The sequence below is a fragment of the Penicillium hispanicum genome, assembly GCF_028827665.1.
Source record: "Penicillium hispanicum strain IBT 35686 chromosome Unknown utg000008l_segment0_segment0, whole genome shotgun sequence".
NCBI lineage: Eukaryota > Fungi > Ascomycota > Eurotiomycetes > Eurotiales > Aspergillaceae > Penicillium > Penicillium hispanicum.
The window spans coordinates 1,090,010-1,117,290 of NW_026623200.1; the positions used below are offsets into that span (position 1 = coordinate 1,090,010).

General features: G+C 54.3%; 9 protein-coding genes across 9 annotated transcripts; 7 read left to right on the plus strand and 2 right to left on the minus strand.

Annotated features, from left to right (window-relative positions):
• Positions 1 to 77: 77 nt before the first annotated feature.
• Positions 78 to 2,352, plus strand: N7459_009248 (biotin--[acetyl-CoA-carboxylase] ligase BPL1; the record flags this gene model as incomplete). The annotated part of the gene is made up of 4 exons (XM_056948416.1): positions 78 to 841; positions 896 to 1,462; positions 1,512 to 1,783; positions 1,844 to 2,352. The coding sequence occupies 4 exons, from the start codon at positions 78 to 80 to the stop codon at positions 2,350 to 2,352; spliced, it is 2,112 nt and encodes a 703-aa protein (XP_056795641.1).
• A 171-nt stretch (positions 2,353 to 2,523) lies between these two features.
• N7459_009249 (aldehyde dehydrogenase ALDH) lies at positions 2,524 to 4,204 on the minus strand (the record flags this gene model as incomplete). Its single annotated transcript, XM_056948417.1, has 3 exons — positions 2,524 to 3,707; positions 3,823 to 4,022; positions 4,083 to 4,204. The coding sequence occupies 3 exons, from the start codon at positions 4,202 to 4,204 to the stop codon at positions 2,524 to 2,526; spliced, it is 1,506 nt and encodes a 501-aa protein (XP_056795642.1).
• Positions 4,205 to 6,935: 2,731 nt separating this feature from the next.
• N7459_009250 (uncharacterized protein) lies at positions 6,936 to 10,309 on the plus strand (the record flags this gene model as incomplete). Its single annotated transcript, XM_056948418.1, has 4 exons — positions 6,936 to 7,259; positions 7,323 to 7,584; positions 7,643 to 7,797; positions 7,856 to 10,309. The coding sequence occupies 4 exons, from the start codon at positions 6,936 to 6,938 to the stop codon at positions 10,307 to 10,309; spliced, it is 3,195 nt and encodes a 1,064-aa protein (XP_056795643.1).
• Positions 10,310 to 11,063: 754 nt separating this feature from the next.
• Positions 11,064 to 11,564, plus strand: N7459_009251 (efflux pump antibiotic resistance protein; the record flags this gene model as incomplete). Its single annotated transcript, XM_056948419.1, has 1 exon — positions 11,064 to 11,564. One exon carries the CDS (start codon positions 11,064 to 11,066, stop codon positions 11,562 to 11,564), a length of 501 nt encoding a protein of 166 aa, XP_056795644.1.
• Positions 11,565 to 12,550: 986 nt separating this feature from the next.
• Positions 12,551 to 14,747, plus strand: N7459_009252 (tryptophan synthase beta chain; the record flags this gene model as incomplete). The annotated part of the gene is made up of 3 exons (XM_056948420.1): positions 12,551 to 12,686; positions 12,747 to 13,050; positions 13,106 to 14,747. The coding sequence occupies 3 exons, from the start codon at positions 12,551 to 12,553 to the stop codon at positions 14,745 to 14,747; spliced, it is 2,082 nt and encodes a 693-aa protein (XP_056795645.1).
• A 522-nt stretch (positions 14,748 to 15,269) lies between these two features.
• On the plus strand, positions 15,270 to 16,001 carry N7459_009253 (uncharacterized protein; the record flags this gene model as incomplete). Its single annotated transcript, XM_056948421.1, has 1 exon — positions 15,270 to 16,001. One exon carries the CDS (start codon positions 15,270 to 15,272, stop codon positions 15,999 to 16,001), a length of 732 nt encoding a protein of 243 aa, XP_056795646.1.
• A 3,261-nt stretch (positions 16,002 to 19,262) lies between these two features.
• On the plus strand, positions 19,263 to 20,099 carry N7459_009254 (uncharacterized protein; the record flags this gene model as incomplete). The annotated part of the gene is made up of 1 exon (XM_056948422.1): positions 19,263 to 20,099. One exon carries the CDS (start codon positions 19,263 to 19,265, stop codon positions 20,097 to 20,099), a length of 837 nt encoding a protein of 278 aa, XP_056795647.1.
• Positions 20,100 to 21,891: 1,792 nt separating this feature from the next.
• On the minus strand, positions 21,892 to 23,574 carry N7459_009255 (uncharacterized protein; the record flags this gene model as incomplete). Its single annotated transcript, XM_056948423.1, has 3 exons — positions 21,892 to 22,594; positions 22,654 to 23,071; positions 23,145 to 23,574. 3 exons carry the CDS (start codon positions 23,572 to 23,574, stop codon positions 21,892 to 21,894), a joined length of 1,551 nt encoding a protein of 516 aa, XP_056795648.1.
• Positions 23,575 to 24,938: 1,364 nt separating this feature from the next.
• On the plus strand, positions 24,939 to 26,479 carry N7459_009256 (universal stress protein; the record flags this gene model as incomplete). Its single annotated transcript, XM_056948424.1, has 3 exons — positions 24,939 to 25,258; positions 25,333 to 25,723; positions 25,769 to 26,479. The coding sequence occupies 3 exons, from the start codon at positions 24,939 to 24,941 to the stop codon at positions 26,477 to 26,479; spliced, it is 1,422 nt and encodes a 473-aa protein (XP_056795649.1).
• Between the last annotated feature and the right edge of the window lie 802 nt (positions 26,480 to 27,281).

Sequence of the window (27,281 nt, forward strand, 5' to 3'; positions counted from 1 at the left end):
GGATCTGGATTTATCTTATCGCGCGCCCACATTATTGTTGAGATACATTCATATTGACTCTCCCCCATACAGCAACAATGGCAACGCCAACGGGCAACGATGCCAATCTCACCGGTAAAAGGCTCAATGTTTTAGTCTACTCCGGTTCGCTCACCCACTCCGCCTGGCAACTCAGCCGTTTTCTGACCGACACTGGCGCCACAGGAACCGGAACCACCGTCGACTCTGTCCGCCATTGCCTCTATACCCTGCGCCGCCTGCTCGCTCCCCACTATGCGGTCACTCCTGTCACGGGCGACATGCTCCTCAAAGAGCCGTGGACGGCCACCTGCGCTCTATTGGTGATCCCCGGTGGCGCGGACCTTGGCTACGGCCGGACACTCAATGGTGCGGGCAATCGGCGCATCACTCAATTCGTGCGCAGGGGAGGCCGCTACCTGGGGTTCTGCGCAGGCGGGTATTACGGGTGCAAGCGATGCGAGTTCGAGGTTGGAGATAAGACTATGGAGGTCGTTGGAGACCGAGAATTGGCATTTTTCCCTGGCACATGTCGCGGCGGCGCGTTTGGGGGTTTCGTCTACCATAGCGAGGCTGGTGCGCGGGCGGCACAGCTAGATGTCTCCAAGGAGGCTCTAAGTGTTGGAACCGTGCCTACGCAGTTTAGGTCATATTACAACGGGGGTGGTGTCTTTGTCGATGCCCCGTTATACAAGCACCAAGGGGTCGAGGTGCTTGCTAACTATGCGGAGGAGTTGAACGTCGATCCTGGAGAGGGCTCGGCCGCTGCTGTCTACTGCAAAGTGGGCGATGGGGCAGCTGTCTTGACCGGACCGCATCCGGAGTATGTTGTCTATAGAGACTGCGGAGTCGCGACTTGCTGACATTCTTGGTTTAGGTTTGCAGCTGCCAATCTCGACCCGAAGGCCGGCGGACCCGAATATGCAGATATTGTTAATGCGCTGGCTGCTGATGATAAGGAGCGCACCGACTTCTTGAAGGCGTGCTTGTCAAAGCTTGGACTACAGGTCGCCCAGCATACCACAACCGTTCCTTCACTGTCATCCTTGCATGTCTCTGGGATTGAGCCCGAGGGGCCATTGGAGATCTTGTCATGCCTTGCCAATGATCTGACGGACGAGAACCAGAATGAGTATTTGAAAGACGAGAATGATACATTCCGTATCGAGCGACCTGGGGCATGGAACCTGAGCGACTTGGAAGAATCGCTTCCTGGGGAATCGTCGAAGCCCAGTGAGGGTATCGTTGACTACCAAGCTATTGTCAAGCGGCTGGTTATCCATGACGAGCTGCCGTCATCGAAGCTGACGCCTTACTTCAATCATCATGCGTTCTATGCCAATCTCCGCCAATACCAGTTGGAATCCCGAGAGGGCGCATCGGAGTTCGGCTCTAATCTCTTGTACGGCGAGGTTGTGACGAGCACCAACACAATCTTGGAAAAGTGAGCATTTCTATCCGATCATCAGGCGTCATATTGTTGACTGTCTTAGGAACACGAAGCTCCTTCGGCAACTACCACAAGGCTTTACTGCGACAGCAACTGTTCAAGTCGCTGGTCGGGGTCGTGGCTCTAACGTCTGGATCTCACCAGCCGGCTCCCTAATCTTCTCAACAGTTGTTCGTCACCCGATCGAGAAAATTCAATCAGCGCCCGTCCTATTCATCCAGTACCTATCAGCCATGGCCGTGGTGAAAGGTATCAAAAGTTACGCGAAAGGCTACGAGAAGATCCCAGTCAAAATGAAGTGGCCGAATGACATCTGTAAGCGAACATCAACAGTGCGCTGACTTGCTCACATACTGACTGAAATTACTTTGGCAGATGCCCTCGACCCAGAAGACCCCGAGCAAAAGCGATACGTCAAGATATGCGGTATTCTAATCAACTCACACTTCATGTCAAATGAATACATCTCTGTCGTCGGCATTGGCGTCAATGCCACAAATGCCTCTCCTACTACGGCTCTCACGGCTCTCGCTGCGCGCTATGCTTCCCCGGGTGCCGCAACTGCCTCGCCCGTCACTCTTGAAAAGCTTCTAGCACGGATTCTGACAACCTTCGAGGACCTGTACACTCGTTTTCTGCGCACCGGCTTCGACCGTGGCTTCGAGGATATGTACTACGAGGATTGGCTCCACATGCACCAGATCGTGACCCTCGAGGAGGAAGGTGGTGCTCGCGCCCGTATCCAAGGGATCACGCGTGACTATGGGCTTCTGCTTGCTGAGGAATTGGGCTGGGGGGACCGGCCAACTGGGCGGGTGTGGCAGTTGCAGAGTGATAGCAACAGCTTCGATTTCTTCCGGGGTCTGCTGAAGCGAAAGGTCTAGAGTCATTGCATGGGCATGTATAGCGCATTGTGAATACTCTACGAAACGAGTCAAAACAACATTTTGAGATATAAGGATAATTGAGGCCCATAAGCGAGGCAAGGCATGTCATTCTGCATTTAAACCAAGAATTCATATCATGAGAAACTTCGTGCCTGATCAGTTGATCCTTCACAGCCGGTTGCCCATATTGACGTGGACCGCCTTGACCTGACTGTAAGCCTCCAGTCCAGCCTCTCCGAGCTCACGACCAATCCCACTCTGCTTCACACCACCAAAGGGCACACGAGGATCACAATCCTGGCTACTATTCACCCACACCATGCCCGACTCGATCTCGGCGGCCACACGGTGTGCACGCTCCAGATCGGTTGTGAAAACGGCAGCACCAAGGCCGTAGGTAGTATCGTTAGCACGCCGGATGGCCTCCTCCTCGGTGTCAAACGGCAAGATCACAACCACTGGGCCAAAAACCTCCTCGCGAACAATGCTCATGGAGTCAGTGACATCGGTGATGACCGTCGGTTGAACGAAGTAGCCGTCTTTATTCTGGGGATTAGCGGGTACATGAGCAGCACCACCAGTCAATACCGTCGCACCCTCGCTCCTCGCAGCCTCGACATAGGACAAGATGCGCTCGTACTGAGCTCGGGTCACCTGGGGACCCTGGAACGTGGACGCGTCCCACTGATCGCCAATCGTGACCCTCTCCACGGCCGTCTTGAATTGCTCCAAGAACGACGGCATCACCGCCCTCTGCACAAAGATCCTCGAGGTCGCGGTGCAAATCTGGCCCTGGTTCGACATGATTCCGAAATGCGACCACTTGACTGCCTGGTCCATATCGGCGTCAGGGAACACCAGCAGCGGCGACTTGCCGCCAGTCTCGAGCGTGATATTTTTCAAAGAGCCGGCGGCCATTTTCATGATCTCTCGCGCTGTCCCCGTCGATCCGGTGAACGCCACCTTGTCAATCAGCGGGTGAGAAGCGAGGGCGGCGCCCGCCTCCCGGCCATAGCCATTGACAATGTTGATGACGCCCGGCGGGAAGCCGGCCTTGACGATTAGCGTTCCTAGCAGCAATGCGCTGAGCGGGGTCTGCTCTGCTGGCTTGAGGACAACGGTGTTCCCACATGCTAATGCCGGGCCGAGTTTCCACGTTGCCATGGACAAAGGATAGTTCCAGGGGATGATCTGGCCCACGACGCCGATAGGCTGGCGCAGCGTGTAGGCGAACTTTTGAGGGGTCGTGTTGATCGTCTGTCCGAAGGTCTTATCTGCCCAACCGCCGTAATAGCGGATGGTGCCGATGGCCTCGGGGAGATCTTCCTCTAGGGCAACATGGTACGGTTTACCTGGGAAATCGTTAGCTGGGCTTGGTGCGGCGCGGCTGGAAGGATGGAAGGATGCAAGACAGGCGCTCGGTGTCGGCATTGGCATCAGCGATCAGGCCTACCACGCCGGACATACCATTATCCCATGCATCAATCGAGGCCAGAACTTCCTTGTGCTCCTCAATGAGGTCGGCCAGGCGGGACATCAGGCGGCCCCGCTCTGTCGCAGGAAGCAGTTTCCACGAAGGATGCGCCAGCGCGGTTTTGGCCGCGTGCACGGCACGGTCGACGTCCTCGGCGCTGGCGGCATGGACTATCGCGATGGATTTGTCGGTGCTGAATAGTGCAAAACGTCAGGAACTAGTTCATGCAGAAGCCGGCGCTGTCGGGACCTACGCGGGGTCAAGCGAGGTGATAGTCTGGCCGGACGCCGCCACGAATTCGTTGTTGATGAAGAGCCCGGTTGGCTGCGTGTACCGGTGCCCGTTGGGCGTGACAATTTCTACTGAAAGGCTCATGGCTGGAATTCGATACGCAGGGAAGCCGAAGCGGTGCCGGATGAGGGAACATATACGCCGTATGAGGGGTGAAGGTCTCGATGCGGTCCACGGTGGGTCGAATTCTCCAAGAAGGCGATTCCGCGAAAGTGGACTGGCGATAGAGAATAATAGATTCTCGAGTCGGACGCCACTTATTTCCGTCGAAGACCTTCGCTTATGGGCCACAGTACAGCCATGTCTACAGATGAGGATTCTCCGTCTCAATGCATTCGGCCATAACCCACCATTGTCCAGTCAGGGATTCCATTCCACCCGCCCTGTCCCTTTAGACGCGAGTGCTTCCCACTTGGGAAACCTCAGCGCGACAAGCATTGATGGTAGCCTTTGGCGGATTATTCAACGGCGGCTATCTTCGAGCGACCTTGGAGGGGCAATTCCACCTCTCTGGGATGACGCCTAGAATGGCCTAGCACTGTTCCCTAGGTACTTATACAGGCGTCTTTTTCGAAGATGGAGTCGCCGCAGTGGCATACGTACTCGCTAATCCGTAGCCTCGAGTCCCCCTGCTAGCTTATGTCGGAACCAAAGACTTGGGACTGTAGATGTGTAAACATGTACTTTGGCATCCTGAGTCATTTCCCGCTAGTCTATCATCGAGGCACCTGACAGACTTGGTTAAATCATCCTCATCCTCCACCAGTCGTGGGTCAGGCCGTGCCGTCCCGGGCGATAGCCATCGATTCACGAGAGCATCATGGATAGGGTGCCGATGGAGGGGCAGACGGTGCAGTTAGACAGCACATCCACCCCACCACACTAGCGAGGCGGGCCCGACAAGGCTTCCAAATAATCCCTACCTATGAAGTGTCAGTATACACCAGTAGGCGGGCGCTCCGACACCTCAACTCATGCACACTTGTGCAGTCATCACACCCGGTGCCTGTTGTGCCTGTGATAGTTTGCAGTTGGCACCACCCAAAGTCCATGATTGGCCAGGGAATTTGTACCCATTTTTATGTGCGCGCCCTGTTAGCCTTGTCTCGCCCGATGGGTCAATCGGATGCTGACCGAGAAGTATGAATGCTGGTTTTCACCAGCGCCTCAGATGCGGCATGGAGATCCCTGTCTGCTGGAGAACCCCGATTTCCTGTTTGGGGGTCCGGTACAGGGGGGGGATTTCATGCTTAATTCCACCTCCATCGGAACGCCATTGGGAACACGCGGTGACAAACACTGTCTGCAGTCCTGAATCGCGATTGTATACAGTAGTCAATTTGTCTGAGAAAGAGGGAGGATCATGAGAATGGCATCGAGCAGACTCCATTGCGCAAGATGACAAATCAGTACGAAATCGACCTCGAGACGGTGATTGATGATCGCGATCAAGAATCCACTCAGTTTACTCCAGAATCAAAATTGTCATGACTAGTGATCTCACCTTGAACCAGTTATTTTCAGCATTTCCTGCGGTGGCATCTGGCCGTGACAGGGTGTTTCCGGTGCCTTCCGAGATCGGAGACGTGTATATACTTCAATAGTTGGGCTTATGATTCCAGGACCAATGTCTGAGATGTTAAAGCACGGCCGTGTGGGATATATACTACTATGATAGACTATCTCCTTGTGTAGTTCAGTACGGAGGGCCCGGCCTTCTCTGCGAGACTACGTTGAACGCCATAAAAGCCATTCCCTTGGTTATCAATTGCTCTCAATGAGCCCCCGTGGCTATTTAGCCGCGGCGCAGTCAGTCCAAACACCTGAATAAGAGACGTGTCTCATCCATGGATAGGATGGGCCCCAACTGGGGCAGCGATCTTCCGGGGAAGCGGGAATTGGGACTAAATGTAGCTCCATTGGAGCAATCCCCTGTCCACCATCGACGAGGCGACAAGAGTCGATAGGGACTCGCGCATGGCGCCTCATTTATCGAGCCAGTGCGGTTGGCGCGTTCGGACAGTTCGGACGACTCCACCAAGTCCATCGATCCCCACTTGAACCTCAAGTGTTCGCGCGCTTCTGGTTCGCGTCCCCGGCGGTTCCAAACTTCCGACTTGTCGACCGTTCGAGAACGGAAATGCTTGTCTGTATAAGCCAAGGGAGCATTTATGGGCTCACTTGCAGGACTCCACCCGGCGGGCTTCCGACATGCTCGGCGGCGCCACGGAGATTCCGTCATCCTTCTTACTCATGCCCTGTTGATCCAAAGCACCGGTGCCGCTGAACTGGATCAGGTCCAAAGACCGAGGACCAGTGGTTGAGAAGCACGATGCCGACTCACATCCATTCTTGTGCCTCCGGGGGCCAAATTTGCACCTCGCCGGTGGAGCAGAATCCTTCCACCGTCGCTAGTGGCGGCCTCTCTCCAGGCCCCCGTAGCCTGTCAAAAACCAATGGCGTGCCGAAATTGGGGAAGAGAGACGCCGCGGTTTCAGATTGGCTGATGCGCAAAGGACTCCGGAAGCCCCAGCGAGCATTCCGGCGTGCGCACTCACTTCCATATCTTGCCAGAGCTTTCAGGAGGGGCAGAAGGGGGCGGCACACCCGCGCATTAGTGCGCTCCCGGACGGTTATAGTGCTGACCCGCAATGCGGGCTGCACTGCAGCTACCGACTTTTCCTCTTGTCAATCCCTGCGATTGCATCTGCATGCCTGTCAAGAAGCTGCAGCCATGCCATGAGTCTCGGCGTCCTTGTCTTCTCATCCCTCGCCGACACAATCCTCGTTCGCAATTCACCTGCAGTCATCTATCATGGCGGTTTCCAACGACGAGGAGCCATGGGCGTATGGGGCCGAGGAATACAGAGGCCAGCGATTACTCCCTCACGTCATCGACTATTATGCCCACCATGAACCTCAGCGCGTCTACGCGTCCATCTCCAAGTCGGAGAGTGTTGTCAATGGCTTCCAGGATGTCACAATGAAAACCATGGCTACTGCGATCGACCACATGGCCTGGTGGCTGAGTCGCACCCTCAAGAATGCCTCCGCGAAACGACGAACATTGGCCTACATCGGCTCTGCCGACCTGCGATATGCAATTCTACTGGCAGCCGCCATCAAGTGTGGATGGAGGGTACGTGATTCTCGATTCCGAATCGCATCGCATGATTCTCTAACAGACTGCTCCAACCAACAGACCATGTTCATCTCCCCATGGAACCCCGTTACCCTTAACCTCGGTCTCCTCCAGCAGGCTGATGTCAGCGCACTGTTGTATGCGGATGTCTTGCGCTCATTAGCCAAGGGCCTGCAGAAATTCGACCCCTCTATGTCCTGCAAGCAGGTGCCGCCACTGGCTGAGTTGTTGAAGTCGAGTTCTCCCCCGTACCGCTTCAATGTATCATGGTCAGACATCAAGGACGAGAAGTGCTTGATCTTACACTCCTCTGGATCGACGGGTATGAGATGTTAAGCGTCGCTTCGCCCGTCAATATGGAACTAACCACCTATCACCAGGACCGCCCAAGGTGGTCTATCTGACCCATGCCACCTTTTCGTGCACAGACAATGACCCGAAGGTGCCAGTACCAAAGGGACGACGAGCGCAAAACACCAAGCAGTTCCATTTTGACCCCCCGGGGCGCTACTATTCCTGCTTTCCGCCATACCACGTAAGGTGTCCACGCTTGTGAAGGCCTGTTCTCTATTCGTGGACTTACAATTTGCTAGTTGACCGGTCTCCAAGCCTACACGCTCTTGCCTACATTTTCACAGACCGCTGCTGTGGTGATGGGCCCTCCGATGATGCCACCAAGTGGATACTTGGTGGACACGATTATCAAGTCGCAGGAAATCCGAGCTTTGTACCTACCTCCGTCGGTCATTGAACAGTGGGTCACAGACCCGGTTGCTTTTGAGCAGGCAGAGAACCTGGATTTTATCTTGTATATCGGTGGCCCCTTGGCACAGAATGTTGGAGATAGGCTCGACGACATCACCGATGTTTGCCAGATCTACGGATCCCTGGAAACGGGCCAGCTTCAGATGCTCATGCCCCAGCAAGGAGAATGGAATTATCTCGAGCCCAACCCGGTCGAGGAATGTGACATGCAGGAGGTCGACGAGGGTATCTTCGAGATGGTGCTGCACGGCGACCAGAAATTTCGCGGACAGCGCGGGCTTGCGCACACATTCCCGGACTTAAAAGAATGGCGAACGAAGGATCTGTTCATTCCTCATCCAACAAAGCCTGGTCTGTGGCGCTTCCACTCGCGTACCGATGACATTTTGGTGCTGGCGAGCAGCCACAAGGTATGGCCTGTGCCCATAGAGAACCGAATTTCCGGAGACCCTCATGTTGCCGGCGCGTTAGTGGTGGGTAATGGCCGTCCAGAAGTTCTTCTGTTAGTCGAGCCCAGATCAGGGCCCCAGGTAGACAGGATGAGCAAGAAGGAGTTTATCGACGCAATTTGGCCGACGATAGCTCAAGCGAACGCCATTGCACCCGAGTATGGCAAGATTCGCCGATCAAGGATTGTTCTCAGCCAGCCGAACTTGGGTTTCTTCCGAGCTCCCAAGGGAACCATCTCACGCAAGCCGACGGAGTCGTTGTATGCCGAGTACATTGCCGCTGCCTTCCTGGACGGCACCACAGATGAGAACAGCGAGATTGGGATCCTGGAAAACCACTGGATGGACGAAACCAAGAGGTTTATTGGATCTATCGTTCATGACATCCGGCCGGACATTACGCTGAAAGAAAGTGACGATTTCTTCGTTGCCAAGGCCATGGACTCTCTGACGGTCTTGGAGCTTGGCCAAAAACTCCGACTGGGACTTCTGAACCGCATGGATAAGAAGAAGAACACCATTAACTTCTGGCTGCGGACCATCTTCGAGAATCCAACTATCGATGCTCTTGCCAAAGCGACTTTGGATGCTGTCTCGGGGCAGGGTGGCTCACAGCTTCATCTACAAGCATCTTATAGCCCCGAATCCCTTGTAGACGAGTTGACAGGTCAACTGCCGGAACCCAGTGGGCTAGAACCACGCTCGTCCCTTGCCACTGAGGACATCAAGATTGTTGTCCTTGGTTCTCGAGGACGCTTGGGACCATATATTGTGAGGGAGCTTCTTGAAAGCCCCCAGGTCGCTGGCATCAAATGCCTGGACAGGGGGACTGACGGCCGAGCTGCATTCCAACGTCGCGCAGATGAGCTGGGACTTGACCTGGATGCTAACAGTGCGCGGTTGGAGTTCGTCTCGGTGGACCTCGCGCAGCCGAATCTGGGTCTCTCGCAGAGGCATATGGAGGAGATCGCCAACCATGCCGACCTGATCATCCACAATGTTTGGGCGGTGAACTTTGCGCTCTCATTATCGTCATTCAAGCCGGAGATGATTCGGAGTGTGAGTACAATTATCGATATTGCGAACAGTGCCCCATCCCGACCTCGCATCGTGTTCTTGTCCAGCACAGGGACCGTGCAGGGCTGGGCGAAGACTATCTCGCCGAACGTCCCCGTTCCTGAAGAAGTGATCCATTCCTCCACAGCAGCAACGCTGACTGGCTACGCGCAATCGAAGAACGTCGCGGAGAGACTCTTGGCGGCGGCCGGCGTCCGACTCAAGATCCCAATATCCATCATCAGACTCGGCCAAGTTGCCGGCCCGACGACACTCGGAGAAGGGGGCAAATGGGAGAGTCATGACTGGATGCACTCCCTCGCCATCCTCTCCAAGGCAAGTGGTCTCGTCCCTACAGACCTGGGTCACATCGACTGGATACCAGTCGATCAGGCGTCGCGTGTGATCCGAGAACTATCTCTGCTCGAGACGCAGGAGCAAGAAACGGGCAGCCCCTTCGTCCAGCTCTACAACCTGGTGCATCCGCGGCCAATCCCATTCTCGAACTTCTCCGAAGCACTGTCCCGGTGCATCTCATCCTCGAAGCAGGTCAGCTTCGACAAATGGGTCGAGCACTTGACCAACCTGACTCCGAACAAACTGTCCAGGGATGCGGAGGAGGAAAAGACTCGGATTTTGCCCTTCTTCCAGAATATCTTGGACGAAGAGTTTGCTCGGTTTAGTCTGAGCAAGAGTAAAGCGGCTAGCGCGACCATGGCGGGTCTGGAGCCTATTAATCAGGAATTGCTGGACCAATGGTGTCAGCAATGGACATAGAGCCATCGATAGATTAGTGTTGGATGATGTTTGTTTGTTGCTAAGCTTAGCGAGAGCGATATTATGAGTCATGAATGCATCTTTGGATACAAGCTTTAGCGATCGGATCCATGTACGTAGACAAGAAGTCCACGCGTCAATCAACGAGCTGTGCATAAAGTAGACCGCGGCCGGGTGCCCGGGGTCGCAGGTACAAGAAGCATTTGGTCCACCGAGACTATCTAGGTATGAATGTCGCTAGCTTTTGCTGGTTTGGCGCATGGGGCGATATTCGGAGGTTGCGAGGGTCTAATGCAGCGCCGGATGGGCGTCTCTACAAGCAGTCGGGAGTTGTAAGCGCCGCCCTCGAACCTCTGTTGCTCTATGAAAGGTCACTTTGAAAGACAAACTGTGCAGTCTGTTCGGCAATGGAACCCTCTGGGAAGCGGCACGGTGTATATCGTAGCACGACATCCTAGGTGCTTGGGTAAAGACGAGGGAAGACGATTAAGAGGTAACAAAATATAGATCGCGGGTTTGCAGGGAAATCTCCAGACCTCGAGGAATTGACATCCTCGAGGAAAGTGTTTCCCACCCGAGAAATATTCACAAATGCTCTTAGATTCGGCAAAGAATGGATATATCATTCCAAGGTTGTGAGCTACCATCCACGTGGCAGCGGATAGAAATAACGTCACGGCCAGAAATTCCTCGATCTTAAGTCTCGGTTGAGCTGGAGGGCGTTGGTGGCTCAGAAGATTCCCGCTAGGCATCGATGAGGGGTCTCTGTCTGATGGTGTTTGGAGCGAGGAATGTGGCCCTCTTCGGCTTGAATGAATGGGTAGCGCGATTCCCCTTGATTCCATTCTCTGGCAGCCAGCAGAATGTCACTCTTCTCGTGCTGAGCTTCTTGCCGTGGCGCCATTCTCATTGGTGGGTGTTTCTACCCCCCGGTCTACTTTCAAAATGTCATCCTATAGGTAGTGTGCTCCTACTCCCTTGGTGGGCGCACTGGCTGTGTCCTTCTGGCCTGGCCGGCTGGCATACGCGAGCGACCAGACGCTGTCGGGAGGTGATCATCCTCGGCATGTTCTTCACGACGCTCGGACACGGTCCCCGTATAGACCTGAAGCCCTACACGTCGTGGTCCAAGTTTGTCCTGTATCAGATGATTGTGGGCATCGGCCTGGGCTCAAACTTCCAAGCCACTCTCATCACACTCCAGGCAAATGTCAAGCCCTTGGAGATCAGCCAAGCGACCGCAGCTTTTGTCTAGTGCAACAACCGGTCATCTCGGTTCCCGTGGTAACTGGGACTGTTCTGTACAAATCAAGGGGTTCAGCTCCAAGAACATGCGCTGGTCGCTGCAGTGAGTTCCACTCTGGCGGCCGAGATCACGGCTGCATCGACTGCCACCGCCGGTCTGACGCGAGACGTGCCTCATGCCGAGGAGTAAGTGGTGCTGGAAGTTATCAGCAAGGGACTTTGGTATGTGTGGTTGCTATACGTCTGTCTATCAGCTTTCGTTCTGGTCATTTCCAGTACTTTGAGGAGCCCGCACTACCAGGCGTGCTAACAAATGCCTACTTGTTCCTCAAGTACTAGGAGACTCCACGATACTCTCATGTTGTCATGTGGGAGACAGGAGCCAGCCCCATCGCGGCCCGTCTTGCCGTTACCCTTGCTGGGGTGTAGCGTACATATAAGCATCGACAGCATCTAGACGAGCATCGATGCCAGTTTCAGCAGGAGTGGGCAAGCGGTCAGTGGTTGGGCTGAACCTGAGTTGCATTAGTGCTTGCGGAGCTGTCGTGGAACCTCGAACCTCACTTACAGTCGAGAGCAATATTTTGGCCAATAGCGCCTTTTCGCCGCCCATGCATGCGCCGTACATCGAATGGAGAAATATGGAAAATGAAAATATTGCAGAGCGCGAACGCCAGAAGGGAGGTCAGGTGATCTCCAATTGTCTCTTCGCTCTTCCTCTGTCTCCGTTTTTTCCTTCTCATGTTGGATGTCTTGTGATAAATCTAAACCAACAATCGCATTCCCTGCCTCATCTTCTTGTTCACACCATCCCCATTCTTCACTGAGCCATCCTTAATTCCCAGACACGACAATCGTGGATCCACACCGGGCTTTTCCCCATTGGTGTTTAGCGTCGAATCATCCTGCCAATCGTCGCGGCAATCAGTTGCAGTGGTTGAACAGAAAACTTGCCCTCGGCCCCGTTCCCTTTGAATCAATTGCCATTCCATCGCCATGGAGCACCTTCGGAACACCTTTGCCCAATGCCAGAAGGAGGGTCGCCCGGCGCTGGTCACCTACGTGACAGCCGGCTTCCCGACGGCGGAAGAAACCCCAGACATTTTGCTGGGAATGCAAGCTGGAGGGGCGGGTGAGTCACCCCCACGTTGAGACCGCGACCACGACTGCCTTTGCTGATAAAAGCCGACAGATATCATTGAACTCGGTCTTCCGTTCACGGATCCCATTGCGGACGGACCGACCATCCAAAAATCAAATTTGAAGGCCCTCAAGAATGGCGTGACCATCTCGTCTATGCTGGAGATGGTCCGCGAGGCCCGCCGAAAGGGTCTCAGGACGCCCGTGCTGTTTATGGGCTACTATAACCCGCTGCTGCGCTACGGCGAGGCCAAGATTCTGGCCGATTGCAAGGCTGCGGGCGTCAATGGCTTCATTATTGTCGATCTGCCTCCTGAGGAGGCCAGTCGGTTCCGCAATGGCTGCACGAAGACTGGGTATGAAGCAAGAAGTCTCATACTGTCATAATTATTGAACTGACTCTATCGTTAGCCTCTCATATGTCCCCTTGATCGCGCCATCGACTACCGAGGACCGCATGAAGCTGCTCTGCGGCATGGCCGATTCATTTATCTACCTCGTGTCTCGCATGGGTGTCACTGGCGCGACCGGAACGCTGAATTCAGACCTCCCTGCTCTCATCAAGCGCGTCAAGGAGCTTTCTGGCAATGTTCCCGTCGCAGTTGGATTCGGTATTAGCACGCGCGAGCATTTCCTGAGCGTGACCTCCATCGCCGACGGCGCTGTCATCGGCAGTCAAGTGATTACCGTGCTGGGCGATGCTCCCGCTGGCCAGGCTGCGAAGACCGTCGAGGAATACTGCTCTCAGATCACGCAGCGAAAGGTCGCTCGTGATACCTCCGCGTCAACGGTGCCCTCTGCCCCGGAGACGAACGGAGTGGGTCACACCACGGAGACAGATACTCCTGCCATGGACGGCCCAGGGCGGTTTGGCACCTTCGGCGGTCAATATGCGCCCGAGGCCTTGACCACCTGTCTGGCTGAATTAGAGGTCGGCTTCCAGAAAGCCCAAGACGACCCAACCTTCTGGGAGGAGTTCCGGTCGTACTACCCCTACATGGGCCGTCCATCCAGTCTGCACTTGGCCCAGCGCCTGACCGAGCATGCCGGCGGTGCGAACATCTGGCTGAAGCGGGAGGACCTGAATCATACCGGTTCCCACAAGATCAACAACGCCCTCGGTCAGATTCTAATCGCCCGTCGCCTAGGCAAGAAGGAGATCATCGCCGAAACAGGTGCAGGACAACACGGCGTCGCCACCGCTACTGTTTGCGCCAAATTCGGCATGAAGTGTACCATCTACATGGGCGCGGAGGATGTCCGCCGCCAGGCGTTGAACGTGTTCCGAATCCGCTTGCTAGGCGCTACTGTTGTCCCCGTCGAGTCGGGCTCGCGGACCCTGCGCGATGCCGTGAACGAGGCCTTCCGCGCGTGGATCGTTCGACTGGATACCACGCACTATATCATCGGTTCCGCGATTGGACCTCACCCCTTCCCGACTATGGTTCGCACGTTCCAGAGCGTGATTGGCGAGGAGACCAAGACGCAGCTCCGGGACTTGGGCAAGAGTCCGAACGCGGTGGTTGCTTGCGTGGGCGGTGGCTCGAACGCGGTGGGAATGTTCTACCCCTTCTCCAAGGACCCATCGGTGCAGTTGGTGGGCGTCGAGGCTGGTGGAGATGGTATTGAGACGGCGCGTCATGCGTCCACACTGAGCGGTGGCTCGGTGGGTGTCCTGCACGGCGTTCGGACGTATGTCTTGCAGAACCAGGATGGTCAAATTTCAGACACCCACTCCGTGTCTGCGGGCCTGGATTACCCCGGTGTCGGGCCGGAGTTGGCGAACTGGAAGGAGAGTGACCGGGCAACCTTCCTCTCGGCCAGTGATGCACAGGCCTTTGAGGGCTTCCGTCTGCTGAGCCAGCTGGAAGGCATCATTCCTGCATTGGAAACATCTCATGCGGTGTGGGGTGCCATCGAGACCGCTAAGAAGCTGGGCGCTGGCAAAGACCTGGTCTTGTGTTTGAGTGGTCGTGGTGACAAGGATGTGCAGAGCGTCGCAGACGAGCTGCCCAAGATCGGACCCAAGATTGGATGGGACTTGCGTTTCTAAGAGCCCACGGATATATTCTCGGTATTAAACAAAAGCATTGATAGATAGGGATATGCATTCATTGTGCTGATAGGATTTTCTCCGTGCCTAGATTTAAAGGATTTTAGAGTCGACTCCTACCTGACGATTGTAGTTTTGACCGTGCCTCGCGGGCTCTGGGATGTCGAGGGTAACAGGTTTGCTGCGTTGCGCCCTTGAGTAAACCGCCAAGTAGACTAAGGGTTAGAATCAAGCTCATCGTCGGCAATGAGCTACAACGGAGTGAGGTGAGCCGGTTGAGAACAGGGTTTCGTGAAGGCCAGTTTCAGAATAGGCCCTGAAGACTTCAACGGTGCCTTCCGTCAAATATGCTACGAGACGAGACAATCAAGCCTTTTAGTATCAACGTGTTTTCTTTGCATATAAAAGCCCCATTGCAGCTATTCTCCAACCGGACCAACCATTCCTCTCCAACTCTCCAACTCACCCCAGGCCATCTACATCGAAAAGCTTCACTTCCCTTTGCCGACAAGATCCAACGATATGGCTGGATCGAAGCATCGCAGTGCAGGAGACCCGGGGTTGAAACAGCGGGCAGAACGGGCCAGGAAACACGAGTACCGGGCTCTGTGCAGAAACATGGAGTTTGCATACACCGGGGACGACCAGACGCTCGCATCCTTATCGACAGCGATCGAAGCCGTGCTCGTCCTCGACGAAACCAACCCACAAGCGAAATCTGAGATCAGCGCCACTGACGACGATGACACCGAGGATGAACTTCTGCTCAAGGTCGACGGAGACAACGACAAATACCCGCCCGCGGGTTGGGATCTGCAGCAGCTCCGCAGACTCGTCGCGTGGCAGATGGAGAGACACATCCAATGGGCGGGCAGCAACCCGCCCTGGAAGAGCAAGGCCGAGCCCTATGCGACGCTGGACATGCGTTCTGCGAGTGAACTGAGGCGTGGCAAGCCCTACGGCCGGGGCAATCTGGGACTCAACAAGAATTATTGCCGTGTGGACCCAGGGGAGTCGAAGTGGGGTCTACCCTACGAGGCGTACCTCGCGGATGTGACCAGGACACGCTGGACTCCGAAGCCGAGGGAGTGGATGTCGCTGGACGGGCCCCGGGTGGCATTGATTGCCCTGGAGAATTGGTTCTTCGCACTGTCCGACGCGAAGAGGGCGGAGCTTCCCAGGGACTACTGGCAGTGGGAAACCCCGACTTATGTAAACTTGAAGTGGAATGCAGCATCTGGCGTGATTCCTTAGTTGCGTGGACACAAGGGTGGATGGTGGAGAGATCGAGACTTGGCTAGTTGGATGGGGGGATAGAGGATTGCTGGAGGTGGTGAATCTGGAAAATTGATGGCGTTGCTCTCCTGCTTCTTCATGTAGACTGTCATTTGTCGTGGGAACAACACCCAGAATGGAAGTCCTTGTCCACGCAGAGCCTCAATATGACCCAAAAGGGAGTGGTGCTTGTGTCCTCAAGGTACCCACTACCTAGGTAGGTAGGTAGAGAGCTTAGGGTATCTGCAGTTGGGAAGTGACATCGTCAGGACGAACCCTTCAATGGTCAGGCCGAGGCCTGCTATGTCAATTGACCAGTCCGCCAGTTAAGCCACTTGGTACTTACCCTCTCGCACCCGACCACATCTGGGCCGGAAGGCAGGAATCATATGCCAAGCACCCAGCACCCAGCACCCAGCTTCTGCATGGTCCGTGGACCAGCCTCCCCTCACACTTTGGAGTCGCTCGCAATCAGATCCTTGTAATAAGATCCTGCAGACCACGAGTTCCCTGGACTCGAGGCGCGAAAGGGCCATTCGCGTGTCACAGTGATGCACGGGTCGCCGTGGACGCACGGAGGAATTCGGACGCCGCGGACAGTCCTGGGACCGCACGTGCGATCCTCGTCGATCCGTCTGCAATACCACAGTGGATAAGGCAGAAAGTGTGCAGACCCACGCCGCGGAGTCACCGCGGGTTCGACCAAGGTCGGAACCGTTACCCAACGCGGAACGAGAGCACAAGCCCGTTAGGGATCGGAGTGCCGGAATACCGGAGTGCCGGTCGTGTCCACGCCGAGGCAAACGCTGCAAACAGAGTCACGCACCAGGCGGCTCGGAGGGATTCATGTTGCACATCGCCGATGGCCGATGGAGCAATTTATGCTTAATGCTTAACCAGTGCTTGACACGGTGCAGCTGGCACAGACGCGTATTTCGTATTCTCCGTGATCCCGCTGAGGTAATGACTGTTCTCAGTCCCGTGATCTGGACCGGGGTGATCGATCTGTCGAGCTGGCCAGCATTAATATGGTCAGAGCAACGGTGGCCGCGACCACGACACCGCTTGGCCAATACCACGCGATTATCTTCGAGTACTGATTCCAGGCCCAGTCGTAGCCGGGATTACGGACGGTCGATCGTGCATAGTATTGCATTCCACCCCGCAAAGACAGGGAACACAAGCAGAAGAAAGCGAAAAAAGCAAATGCGCACTGTACTCCATTGTTTGCATTCTTCCCCATACTGTACGCCCGGTTGTTCTGCAGCGAGTGCTACGAGTGTACGACAGGGATGAGGGAACCGCAATCGCATCCAACGGTTGATGTCGTCACCTGTCAGGTGGGCCTCGGAAGGGCGTTCGCCCAACGCCGAGGATCGCAGGCGATCGACACAATTCCGACTAATTCACTAACCCCATACCTCCTATGAATCATGATTCTGTGCCGTATTGCCGTCAGCCCCATTTCCCGAGAGAAGTGCATCGTAGTGATACTATTCATGCGATTCTACCTGGATCTGGGCCGGTCGCGAGAGTTTGGATTGTGGGCGCCTGGACAGGCTGAACAATTGGAGCCTGAGGGTGAGGACCTTGGCTAGGCAACGCTGACATATAGAATCAGAGTTGTCATTATTATTCATCACGCATTTTCCTGGCTTCGTATTCGGTAAGCAGCTCGCCTACCGGTAGGGCTGTCGAGTGGAGACAGCGAAGCTCCATAGGCATTACTGCGACCCGAACTGGAGTTAGTTAACTAGCTAGTTAGTTATCCGTATCCCTCTTCTCGTCATCATGATTTGGGATGATGCTTGGATTCATGGTGAATAATGCCCACAAGCCACGGCTCGCGGGCTTGGCTTGGGGCCGAGACCCCCGCCATCGTAATCGACACCCCTTCATTTCCTTGCGGCAAAGGCAATAATCAGACAGAATGGTGTGGTTCTCAGTCGCCATTGGGTCCCGCGAAAGGGCGGAGATGGCTCGCCAATGTGGTCAGCGCCCTGCAAGGAGGACGTGGCAGAAGATGCTTCTGAAAGTGCGTGACAGAGCGGCGGCAGACAAGGACTTGCTGCATACTAGAAAGGGTGGTTTCGTCGCGGCCTTCGCAATCGAACTGCCCCCACGCGCCGGACACAGCCTCCTTAGGCAGCGCACGATGAAACAGGCACCAGAGACTAAGGATGAAGAACGGGAGCACGGATGTTGGCAGTACGGGCCAGGCAGGAATCCCAATTTTCCTGGGGAAAGAGCCGCAGGATGAATTGCAATTGTCAGCGCAAGAGTTGCGGATGACCTGTGATTGGAAATCATCCGCTGAGTCGGCGGATGGACGATTTCAACCGAGCCATCATTTGCTGCATGGAAACACTGCGAAACCATGGGAAGCGGAAGCGGCGTTGAGTAATCGCCGGGACGGAGTTATCCAGCGAGCAGATCCTGGAGACGGTGTAAACGGACCATCAAAGAGCCGGTTATCCTTGCAGCCTCCGAGGCGCGCGATTGGATGCGATTGGCCAGAGTGGACTGAGTGGAGCCAGGGTCTCGCGAATTTCAGCTCAATGCGGAAAGCAGCGAGCTGCGGATTTAAGGTGACTCACCAGATGGGAAAGTGCTGAGTTTTTCTTTATTTCCGGTGCTTCAAGGAAATGTTCAGGACGAGTCAATTCTGACAAACTAAGAATCTATTCTAGCAATTCGTTATTTTTCTATATGCCATGATTAGGTTCCTGATGTATTGTGGTCGCCGAGATAGCGGTGAATGCGAGGGTTAGGCATCCTGGGTTGCAAAGCATAAAAAAAAAGAAAACCATACAAATTCCAAACAGGGGAAAAAAAAGGAATTATTCAGCTCGGGCTCGGATCCAAGCTGGGAAAATCCACATTCGGTGGGGAACTTCGCCCTCCGATCGGGTCCCGGACTTTACGGCGCGGGTTTTCAAGGAAAAAAAAAAATAGTCAGCCAAGCTCGTCTTATATTTTATCACTGGTTCCCTCCCTGCTGCTCCGGATCAGATCCATCATTATCCCAAACAACCTAAATCGTCGCATCTATATATCCTCCCCTTCTCGATCACCAATCAGTGCAAGAGTCTCGCGTCGAGGACCTTCGCATCCCTATCTGCATCCCGCTGCTCACCGCCTGGCACGACCGCCTGTGACTGGACGAGCACGGCATTGAGTCACCCGCTTGGCAGAAACCAGTCATAGCCATCTGAGCTCATAAGCACCTCAACTGCCACCATGGGTGCTTCCCCGACTTCCTCGACTGCTGCCTCGGCCTCGCCCAAGGATTCCTCCTTCGCCGCCGCCGCCAGCCCCTACTTCACCTCTCTATTCCGCCGCCGCCAGCAGAAGAAGATGAGCATCACCCAAACATACTACCTCGCCCACACCGCTCGAAAGAAGCTCACTCGCGAGGCTTCCCGAGCGGACCATGACCTGCGCCTGCTGGTCGGCCACGCCAACCTCCTGGACTCCCTGATGCTAGATCTCGCCGACGCCGAGCGCGAGCAAGAACGCTGGTTCAACCAGACTGTCCACGGCGCCTCCAAGGCCTCCCAGGACGAGCCCCGACACATCCAATGGGCCTCGACCGTGGTCGAGGAGCCCGAGGAGGATTGGGACCCGGAGGATGCCTCCGATCTAGATTCCGACGTCAGCGACAGCGACGAGGAAGACGACTCCGACTTTGACGAGGCTGATTTTGTCATCAACACCCCCGTCCGCCGCCGTGCCCCCTCGCCGGTGGCACCCACGCCCACCCTCGAGCCCATGCTGGAGGAGGACGACGACGACACCGACTCTGACTTTGAATACGACGAAATGGAGGACCTGGACGAGCTCAGCCTGACGCGGTCGCCCTCGCGCCAGTCGCCGCCCGAGCTGCTAGCCGACTCGGACGACGAGTCCGAGGACGAGGCGCTCCCGCCCTCCCCGCCTCAGCCGACGCTCGAGGCCTTCGACGAGAAGGAAGCCACCGCCACCGCCATCCCACTGGCGGCTGCGGACCAACCTCATCTGTTTGAGCCAGGGTATTACGTTTCACAAGAGCGCAGCACCATCATCGAGGCGTACTGAACTCGCCCTTGGCACACCTGCTTCTTGTATACCATTTCGACGACTGTTTCTGTGATACCCTGATGCTTTTACGACGATGACCGAGTTGGCATTCGGAGCGATTGGCCTGATTGATTTCCTTCTGGTTGGCATTTTCTCTTCCCTTTCCACTGCATGGCGTTTTGACCCGGTCGCATGTGATGGAATTCGATATATACTCCCCCTCTCTCGACTCGCATCTATACTCTCATCTCTTGTGGCCACTGGTGGCACCGTTATCATGATCATTATTTTCTATGGGTCCTCCGGCGTGGGCCATATCGGGCAGCTCTCCCGCCACGGTTGAGACTACCCGACCCAACGCCTAGGTGGGGAGCGACATTGTGATCCCGACCGGGCCTGTACATAGCACAAAACATCCGTTAATACACAGTTCAAATCTGCCCTTGCTCCTCTGTAACCAATATCCGTCGTCACGTAGAGCCCACCCGTTCCCGGGACGGGAGCACAGTCCTCACCGTCTTCCCTCTCTCCACACGGCTCCTATCGCGCACACCATCGCACTCACACCGATCCATCGTGATAATGTCAATGCAGCACCGCCTGCATGTGACCCATCGATCGCCGCCCCGAGCGCACCTGTTCGGCGCGGCGAGATGGCCAGCCTGCGCACGCCGACCCTGCCGACCCTCGTACATGTATGTATGGGCCTCACCGCTGGATTGATCCACGCCAAGCGCTGATAGTGTCCGATCTGCACGGCTAGCCCGGCATCGTCGGTCCGCTACGGGTGCTAGTGTGGTGAAGGGTTTGCTAGGGGGAAGTATGTACATACATATATATCTGGGTGGAGCGTTGAGTCGGTGGATTTGATCTTGGTATTGGTTTTTCGCTTTGGTAGGTGGTGTCGGTGAGGAGGCCAATCTTGTCAATATTGGATAGATCGGATGTGAGTACACTATCTATGTCCATATCTTGTACAGGTGTAGGGTTAATAATGCATGTCGGGTCCTTATGTACATATGCATATTTCTATGTTGATCACATGTCGCGGCGTGTTCCTGCTTTGGGGTGGATCTCTCGCCGCTTTTGTGTATCTATAGGTCAACTAAAGAAGCGGCCGCTAGTCCCTGTAGATCTGAAGATCTGCCTATCTATCTATACTGGTAAAAGGATGCTTGCAATTGTCTATGTGAAGGGGTTGTTGCGGCTTTCTCATACGCCAAATAGAGTGCCTTGTAATCTTCTCTATTCTGTTATCAAGGTTGCTAATGCTGAGCATGACTGGAGTTAAATATTGTTCAGGTGGCATAACCGACATCCTGGAGGACAGGAACCTCGGAGACGACTCTGAGAAATCTGAACCGATTTTGGCTCTCCCCCTGCACAAAAGTTTGCCCCATCCTCCCATCCTATCATTCTGTGGTAGTTCCTAGTGCACCGACGTCATGGACATCAGTCTTCATTCGAGAGATTGAGAAACAACGGTACTCGCGGAAATAAGCCTGGGCCTAAATACTTCCAAAAGAGTGGATGGAGGAGCCCGTGGAATGGACGATGGTGAAGGAAGTGGCTACTTCTACATCCAAGATTGGAACCAAATCGAGAATAGAGCTTATCGCGAAATAAGCTGTCGTTTATAACTGTATTTGTCTATGGGAGGGTACCTTTTGTTTTCATTTGTACATATGAAGGCAGAGATGGCCTGAGCTGGAAACATCAGCAGTCTCGATGTCCGGGAAAGAGATCACAGTAGACAGAAAGGTGGCAACGCTTCTATCAAACAGATCTGCAGGCTATGTCTGCAAATGAATCATAGAATACGTTTAGGACCTTCTACCTCTAAAAGCCAAAGGTCTTTTGCAATCTCACCATGTGGACGGCACACAAAGAAAAACTGTTCTAGGACTTGTTTGGCGTCCATCCAGGTCTTCAGACCAAGTTTCTTTGCAGAAGTTCTAGTTCTTTCCAGGCACCAAGCCCGGGATGGTAGACCTGGCGTCGCAAGGACGCCCATAAATAGGATCCAGAAGAGCAGGTCAGGTGCTGTGTTTTCCAGGATCGAGAAACTTTTTTCAAAGGTTTGCCGAAGAATCTGAACAAAATTTTCCATGCATGGCTTGCCGGAAAATTTCCAGATCCTGACCACGGCATACAACAAGATTGAGAGCCGGATGGTGTCTTGCAAGGGGCTTAGCGAGCAGTCGTAGGGCATTGAATATAATCGGTGGATGAGAAGTAGGAGATAGTCGTTTTCGGATGATAGCACGCGTGAGTCGGATTCATATATGCTCTCATATAATGGGATCAATTGTCGGAAGGATTCGATGACTGATCGTAGTTCGGAGGGGAAATCCTGAGACCATGATGAGGTCGAGAAGCGTGGCCCGAGTGGCGACGACAGTGGGCGGTGGGCCTTGATAAAAGCCGACTCGGTTTGGATGTTCCGCACCCATCTAGCGGAGAGGTCGAATATTGGAGGAGATCGTTTCAGAAGGCCTCTCATTAGATCACAGCTATTGATTACGAGATTTTAGTCGCGAAAACCTGGATCCGTCCCTCGGAAGTAACCTACCAGTATACAGTCGACAGAGTCAGGTTGCTCAGAGTATCCAGACCCCCCAGGCCGCCGATGATATTTTTAAGACCAATTATATGTGCATCAACTGCCTTCATATTTGCCAGGGCTGCCTCCGCACAGAGTAGATTGGTGATGATGAGGACCGTTATCTCGGAGCGGACGTCCGATGCACGAGTCAAGATCTGCTGTAGGGATTTTATTGTTTGGGAGCGTAGTTGAAGGAGGTCTCGTGTTGAGGAATTGATCTCGCGCGTAGATGCACGCTGCGTGATTAGATTCGATACGCGACTACCCGCACTGAGGAAGAGGATGACCTCCGTCAATGCCGGCTGATCCAGGGCACTCTCAAATAACCAGGAAGTCATACTGGTTCCACTGAAAGGAAAGGCCACTTTCGAGATGTAGAAGCGGTCTGTGGGGATTGTCAGTCACTTGGCTCCATCGAAGTGGATGAGTGCCAGGTCCGCTATTGGAGGTGGACGTACAATAATTAAAGTAGAGATTGGCATTGGACGCCGTCGATAGCGAAGGAAAGGCCTCTGCTATACCGGCCTGGAGCGACGGAACGACCACAGGGGCATATTGATCAGCATGGCCTGTCACAGACTGCAGCTGATCCGGCTCGCTCAGCGGTTCAGGCGATTCGGGTTCGGGCGTGAGAGGCGCCTGCCCGACCGGGAACGGGGTGATGGAACTTTTTAGTTTTTGAAGGTTTCCTTCGCGCTGTATACGATGATTTCGCGTCCTGACAAACGCTCGCTTATTCCGCGAGACCTTCTGGTCCCGGGTCTTCTCATCGTTGTAATCCACCCACAAGAAGTTAGATGGGGCTGCGGCGCGGCTTTGAGTGTTCTGACGCGCCGTTGCATCTTGCGGGGTTGTCGAATAGATTGGCTTGACCCGATCGGAAGCCATGCAGAGACGACCGATGCGGCGGAGTGGACAAAGATGAGATGCCCGGAGGTCCGCCCATGGGAGGCCTGAAAAGAGGATGCGTGCCGAGTTGAGATTGGGGGGATTCAGTTGTGTGGAGGCGGGGGGAGTTAAGCGTAGAACAGGGAGAGAAAAGTGGAAAAGTGGAAAAGCGGAAAAGCGGAAAAGTGGGAATGATGGGATCGAGTGATTGGCCCGACGAGGCCCCGGCCGGCCTGCGCATTCACGGGGTGGACGAGATATAAATACTTGGGGAAGAGAACAGCGGATTGAATACGATTGAATCTCCTTCCAACCGGAATACTGCGAATAGCCCCCAATGCTACAAATAGCATTAGGTGGCAATGGAGACGGTGGAAGCATGTTGGATGAGAATTCTGGCAAGGCCTCCACCTAAAAATACCTCGATGGTGGCCGTATTGTCGAGTGGAGTGGGCTTAAGCTCACGAATTGACTCTTTGATCTATACCTCCCCATGGGAGGCTACGTTTCAACTATATAGAACTATGTATCTTGGAGTATACACCTGATATACATCCGTGCGATCTGCAATCTGCAATCGGATTTTCTGGCGGCGCGTTAGGGCTGGCGCTGTGATCTCACATATTCTCCGGATATTCCCCTAGTCGTGATTTGCTAACCTCACACTTCTTGCTCAACGTTTTCTATGTCGCTGTTAGCTGCACTTTGCCCCCCCCCAGAGTTGGGTATCGATGCCCGAATTTGTCCAATCAAGGGCGCGTTGGGCAAGACGCCCATGAATAGAACTCGGGCTAATCTTCCCTCCCACTTGGATATGCCACTCACTTCCCTACCTTCCTGCCTTCCTCAATTCTCCATCCTATATACGATCCGGGTATTATGAAAGGAAACTGCGTGCATCTGAACCTCGTAACCTTGGACATCCTTGTTATCGATAAGCCCTCACCGCCTGCGTCTTCGGGCGCAACCCCCCGCTGCAAGCGTTAGTGGTCTTCCCCGATCGACCCAGCGCCGCCTTCCATCCCAAACCCCAGGTTTCTCACATCCGAAACATGGGGTCGCCTGTCCGCTCTTGTGCTTTCCTGAGCTTCCTCATGGCTGGCTTGCGCCACTGATAGCGTATCCCTTGCATTGCCTACGTTGCAGCGTCGCCATTCACATCATACCATACCCCCCTCCTTCCGCAGCGGTCCGTTCGCGACAACCTAACTCAGTTTCTACGCATACCACCCGCTGAAAGCCGCAAGATCTCAAGTCTCAAGCTACCAAGGATCCTCATTGATTCCTCATCTGGCCCAAGGAGCCGCCATTGGATTGATCGTCAGCAAGGTGGTTGGAACCCGTCATCCCCAGATCGTCGCAAGATGTCCGCCCCAACCTCTCCCAAACCCTCATTCGAATCCGAGGATCGACCCAACTCCAGCCAGAGCCTGCCACAAAATACAAGCTCTGGCCATACTCGCAATATCTCATTCGAAGAGACACCCAGGAGTCACAGTCCGCACCGGCGATCCATCCAGTTTAACGTGGGCACTGCCGAAAGGCAGCTCCCCACCCGCTCGCTCAGCTTCAAGGACAAGGAAAAGCGGCTATCGTTCAGCGAGACGCCAGTCAGGGATTTGGACGGGGAGAGGGAGCAGCGGCCCCTACCGATCAGTCGAGGACCCTCTCCGCCGCCACCGAAGTGCGTTGACACCTTTGGATCGGCTTAACTTCCAACTACCGTTTCCAGAACTTGTGCATGCTGATCCATTGCAGGACCTACGAGCGCGGTGTTTCCTTCGACACATTCGATAATCGCGATGCGGCGGATTTCACATTGACCCTGAATTATAAGCACAAGGGGTATCAGAGTACCCGGCGCAGCAGGACATTCCTATGTGGCACGGACCAGAATGACTATTCGGAGTTTGCACTGGAATGGTTGATCGATGAATTGGTAGACGACGGCGATGAGATTGTCTGTCTTCGGGCAGTGGAGAAGGACTCGCGCATGGCGAGTGACGCCGGAATTGAAGAGGGTAAATATCGCAAGGAGGCGGAGAGGCTGTTTGAACAGGTCATCCAGAAAAACAGCCAGGATGAGAAAGCCATTAGCTTGGTCCTGGAGCTGGCTGTTGGTAAAGTGGAAGATATTATCCAGCGCATGGTATGTTCACACTCTATGTTCCCCGGGCTCTCTAACACCATACAGATTCGTATATATGAGCCCGCTGTGCTTGTGGTCGGGACCCGTGGACGGAACCTGAAAGGTGTACACAGTCTTCTGCCGGGATCTGTTTCTAAATACTGCTTGCAACAATCACCTATCCCCGTTGTCGTTGTCCGGCCATCACCCAAACGTGAGAAGAAGAAGAAAAAGCGTCGCGCGGATCCGACACGACGAAGCTATAACCACATCCTGGAAATGAGCGAGAAGCGCGGCAGCCGGATCTTTGATAAAAGTTCCAGTACCGAAAGCAGTGCTTCCAAACTTCCTGATGAAGAGGCCGCTGTCGCGAAGGCTTTGGGACTGCCTGCATCTTACTCTCACGGCCACTCGCGCAGCTCATTGTCAGTGTCGGACCGCAGCAGCCTCAGCCATGATGAGTCTGACTCACCGGTTCCGTACTCCCTCGATTCTGTTCTGATGAGGAGCCCTCTGGATGGAACTCCGACTAGCTCAGAGGAGAGCGTTGCCCTCGGCGAAGAGACACACAGGGCTTCCTCGCCGGAGACACCGACCGAGCCATCCTCCCTTGTGCACGACCAAGATTTGTCGGACGACAGCCAGCCAACTACTCAAGAAATTGAGACCGCGAATACCATCACCGAGACGTCTGATGAACCGGCGAGTCACGTCTCGATTCCCGTCATCGAAGTCTCCAATGATAATGACGATAAAGCCAAGCAAGAGGAACCCTGAGCAAAATCCCAATCTCCACTCCACTGCCACACCAAGTGCCAAATCTTGCCTTGTTGATCTTGGAAATTGATGTCAATTGTCTTTCCTTGAATACCCGTGGACTATTCCACTTTCATCGCAACAAGTACATCATATTCTTTGTACAAAGCCAGGAACCCTCATCGCCACATCCTGGCCTGATTATACTCTCTCAGCGCGCACAATACCCTCCCAATCTCCATACCCTTTGCATATTTTCTGGTCCTTTCAGATCCGCATCTGGCCTCAGTGGGGGAAGATAAACACTTTGGATGTCCTTCGGACGATTAGCGCGTTTTGTAGAGTCCTTGCATGGCATAGTGCGTGACGTGTAGGTCAAATGGAATCATTCATATCCAGTTCAGTAGCCACAGGACGTCCAAATAAAAAGGAAAATCTTGGTCAGTATCGTAGGTGTAACACCAGGGATAGCATTGAATAAGTTGTACATAGTAGCGCCTCTCTCTCTTGACGTGGCGAACAGGGGTCTGTGATTCGTAGGTTTCCCAGTTTTCCCAAATCCCCATAGCTAAATTAGGTAATTTTTGAAAATTCGCTTGCTACCCGGATTGTAAGCAGCACAAAACTGGTCATAACCATATTACTAGGTAGTACTAGAGTGTCGTCAGCAGAAACGAGAAACGTATACTGGTCAGGATAGAGTCAGATTTTTCATTCAGTAGAGGGAAAGTCCCACGATAAAAATATCGTTGTCTCCTTGATACGCCTTCTGAAAATCGCATAGTATTCTTTGTTCTGCGGCATGGCTCAGCCTAGAGATTCT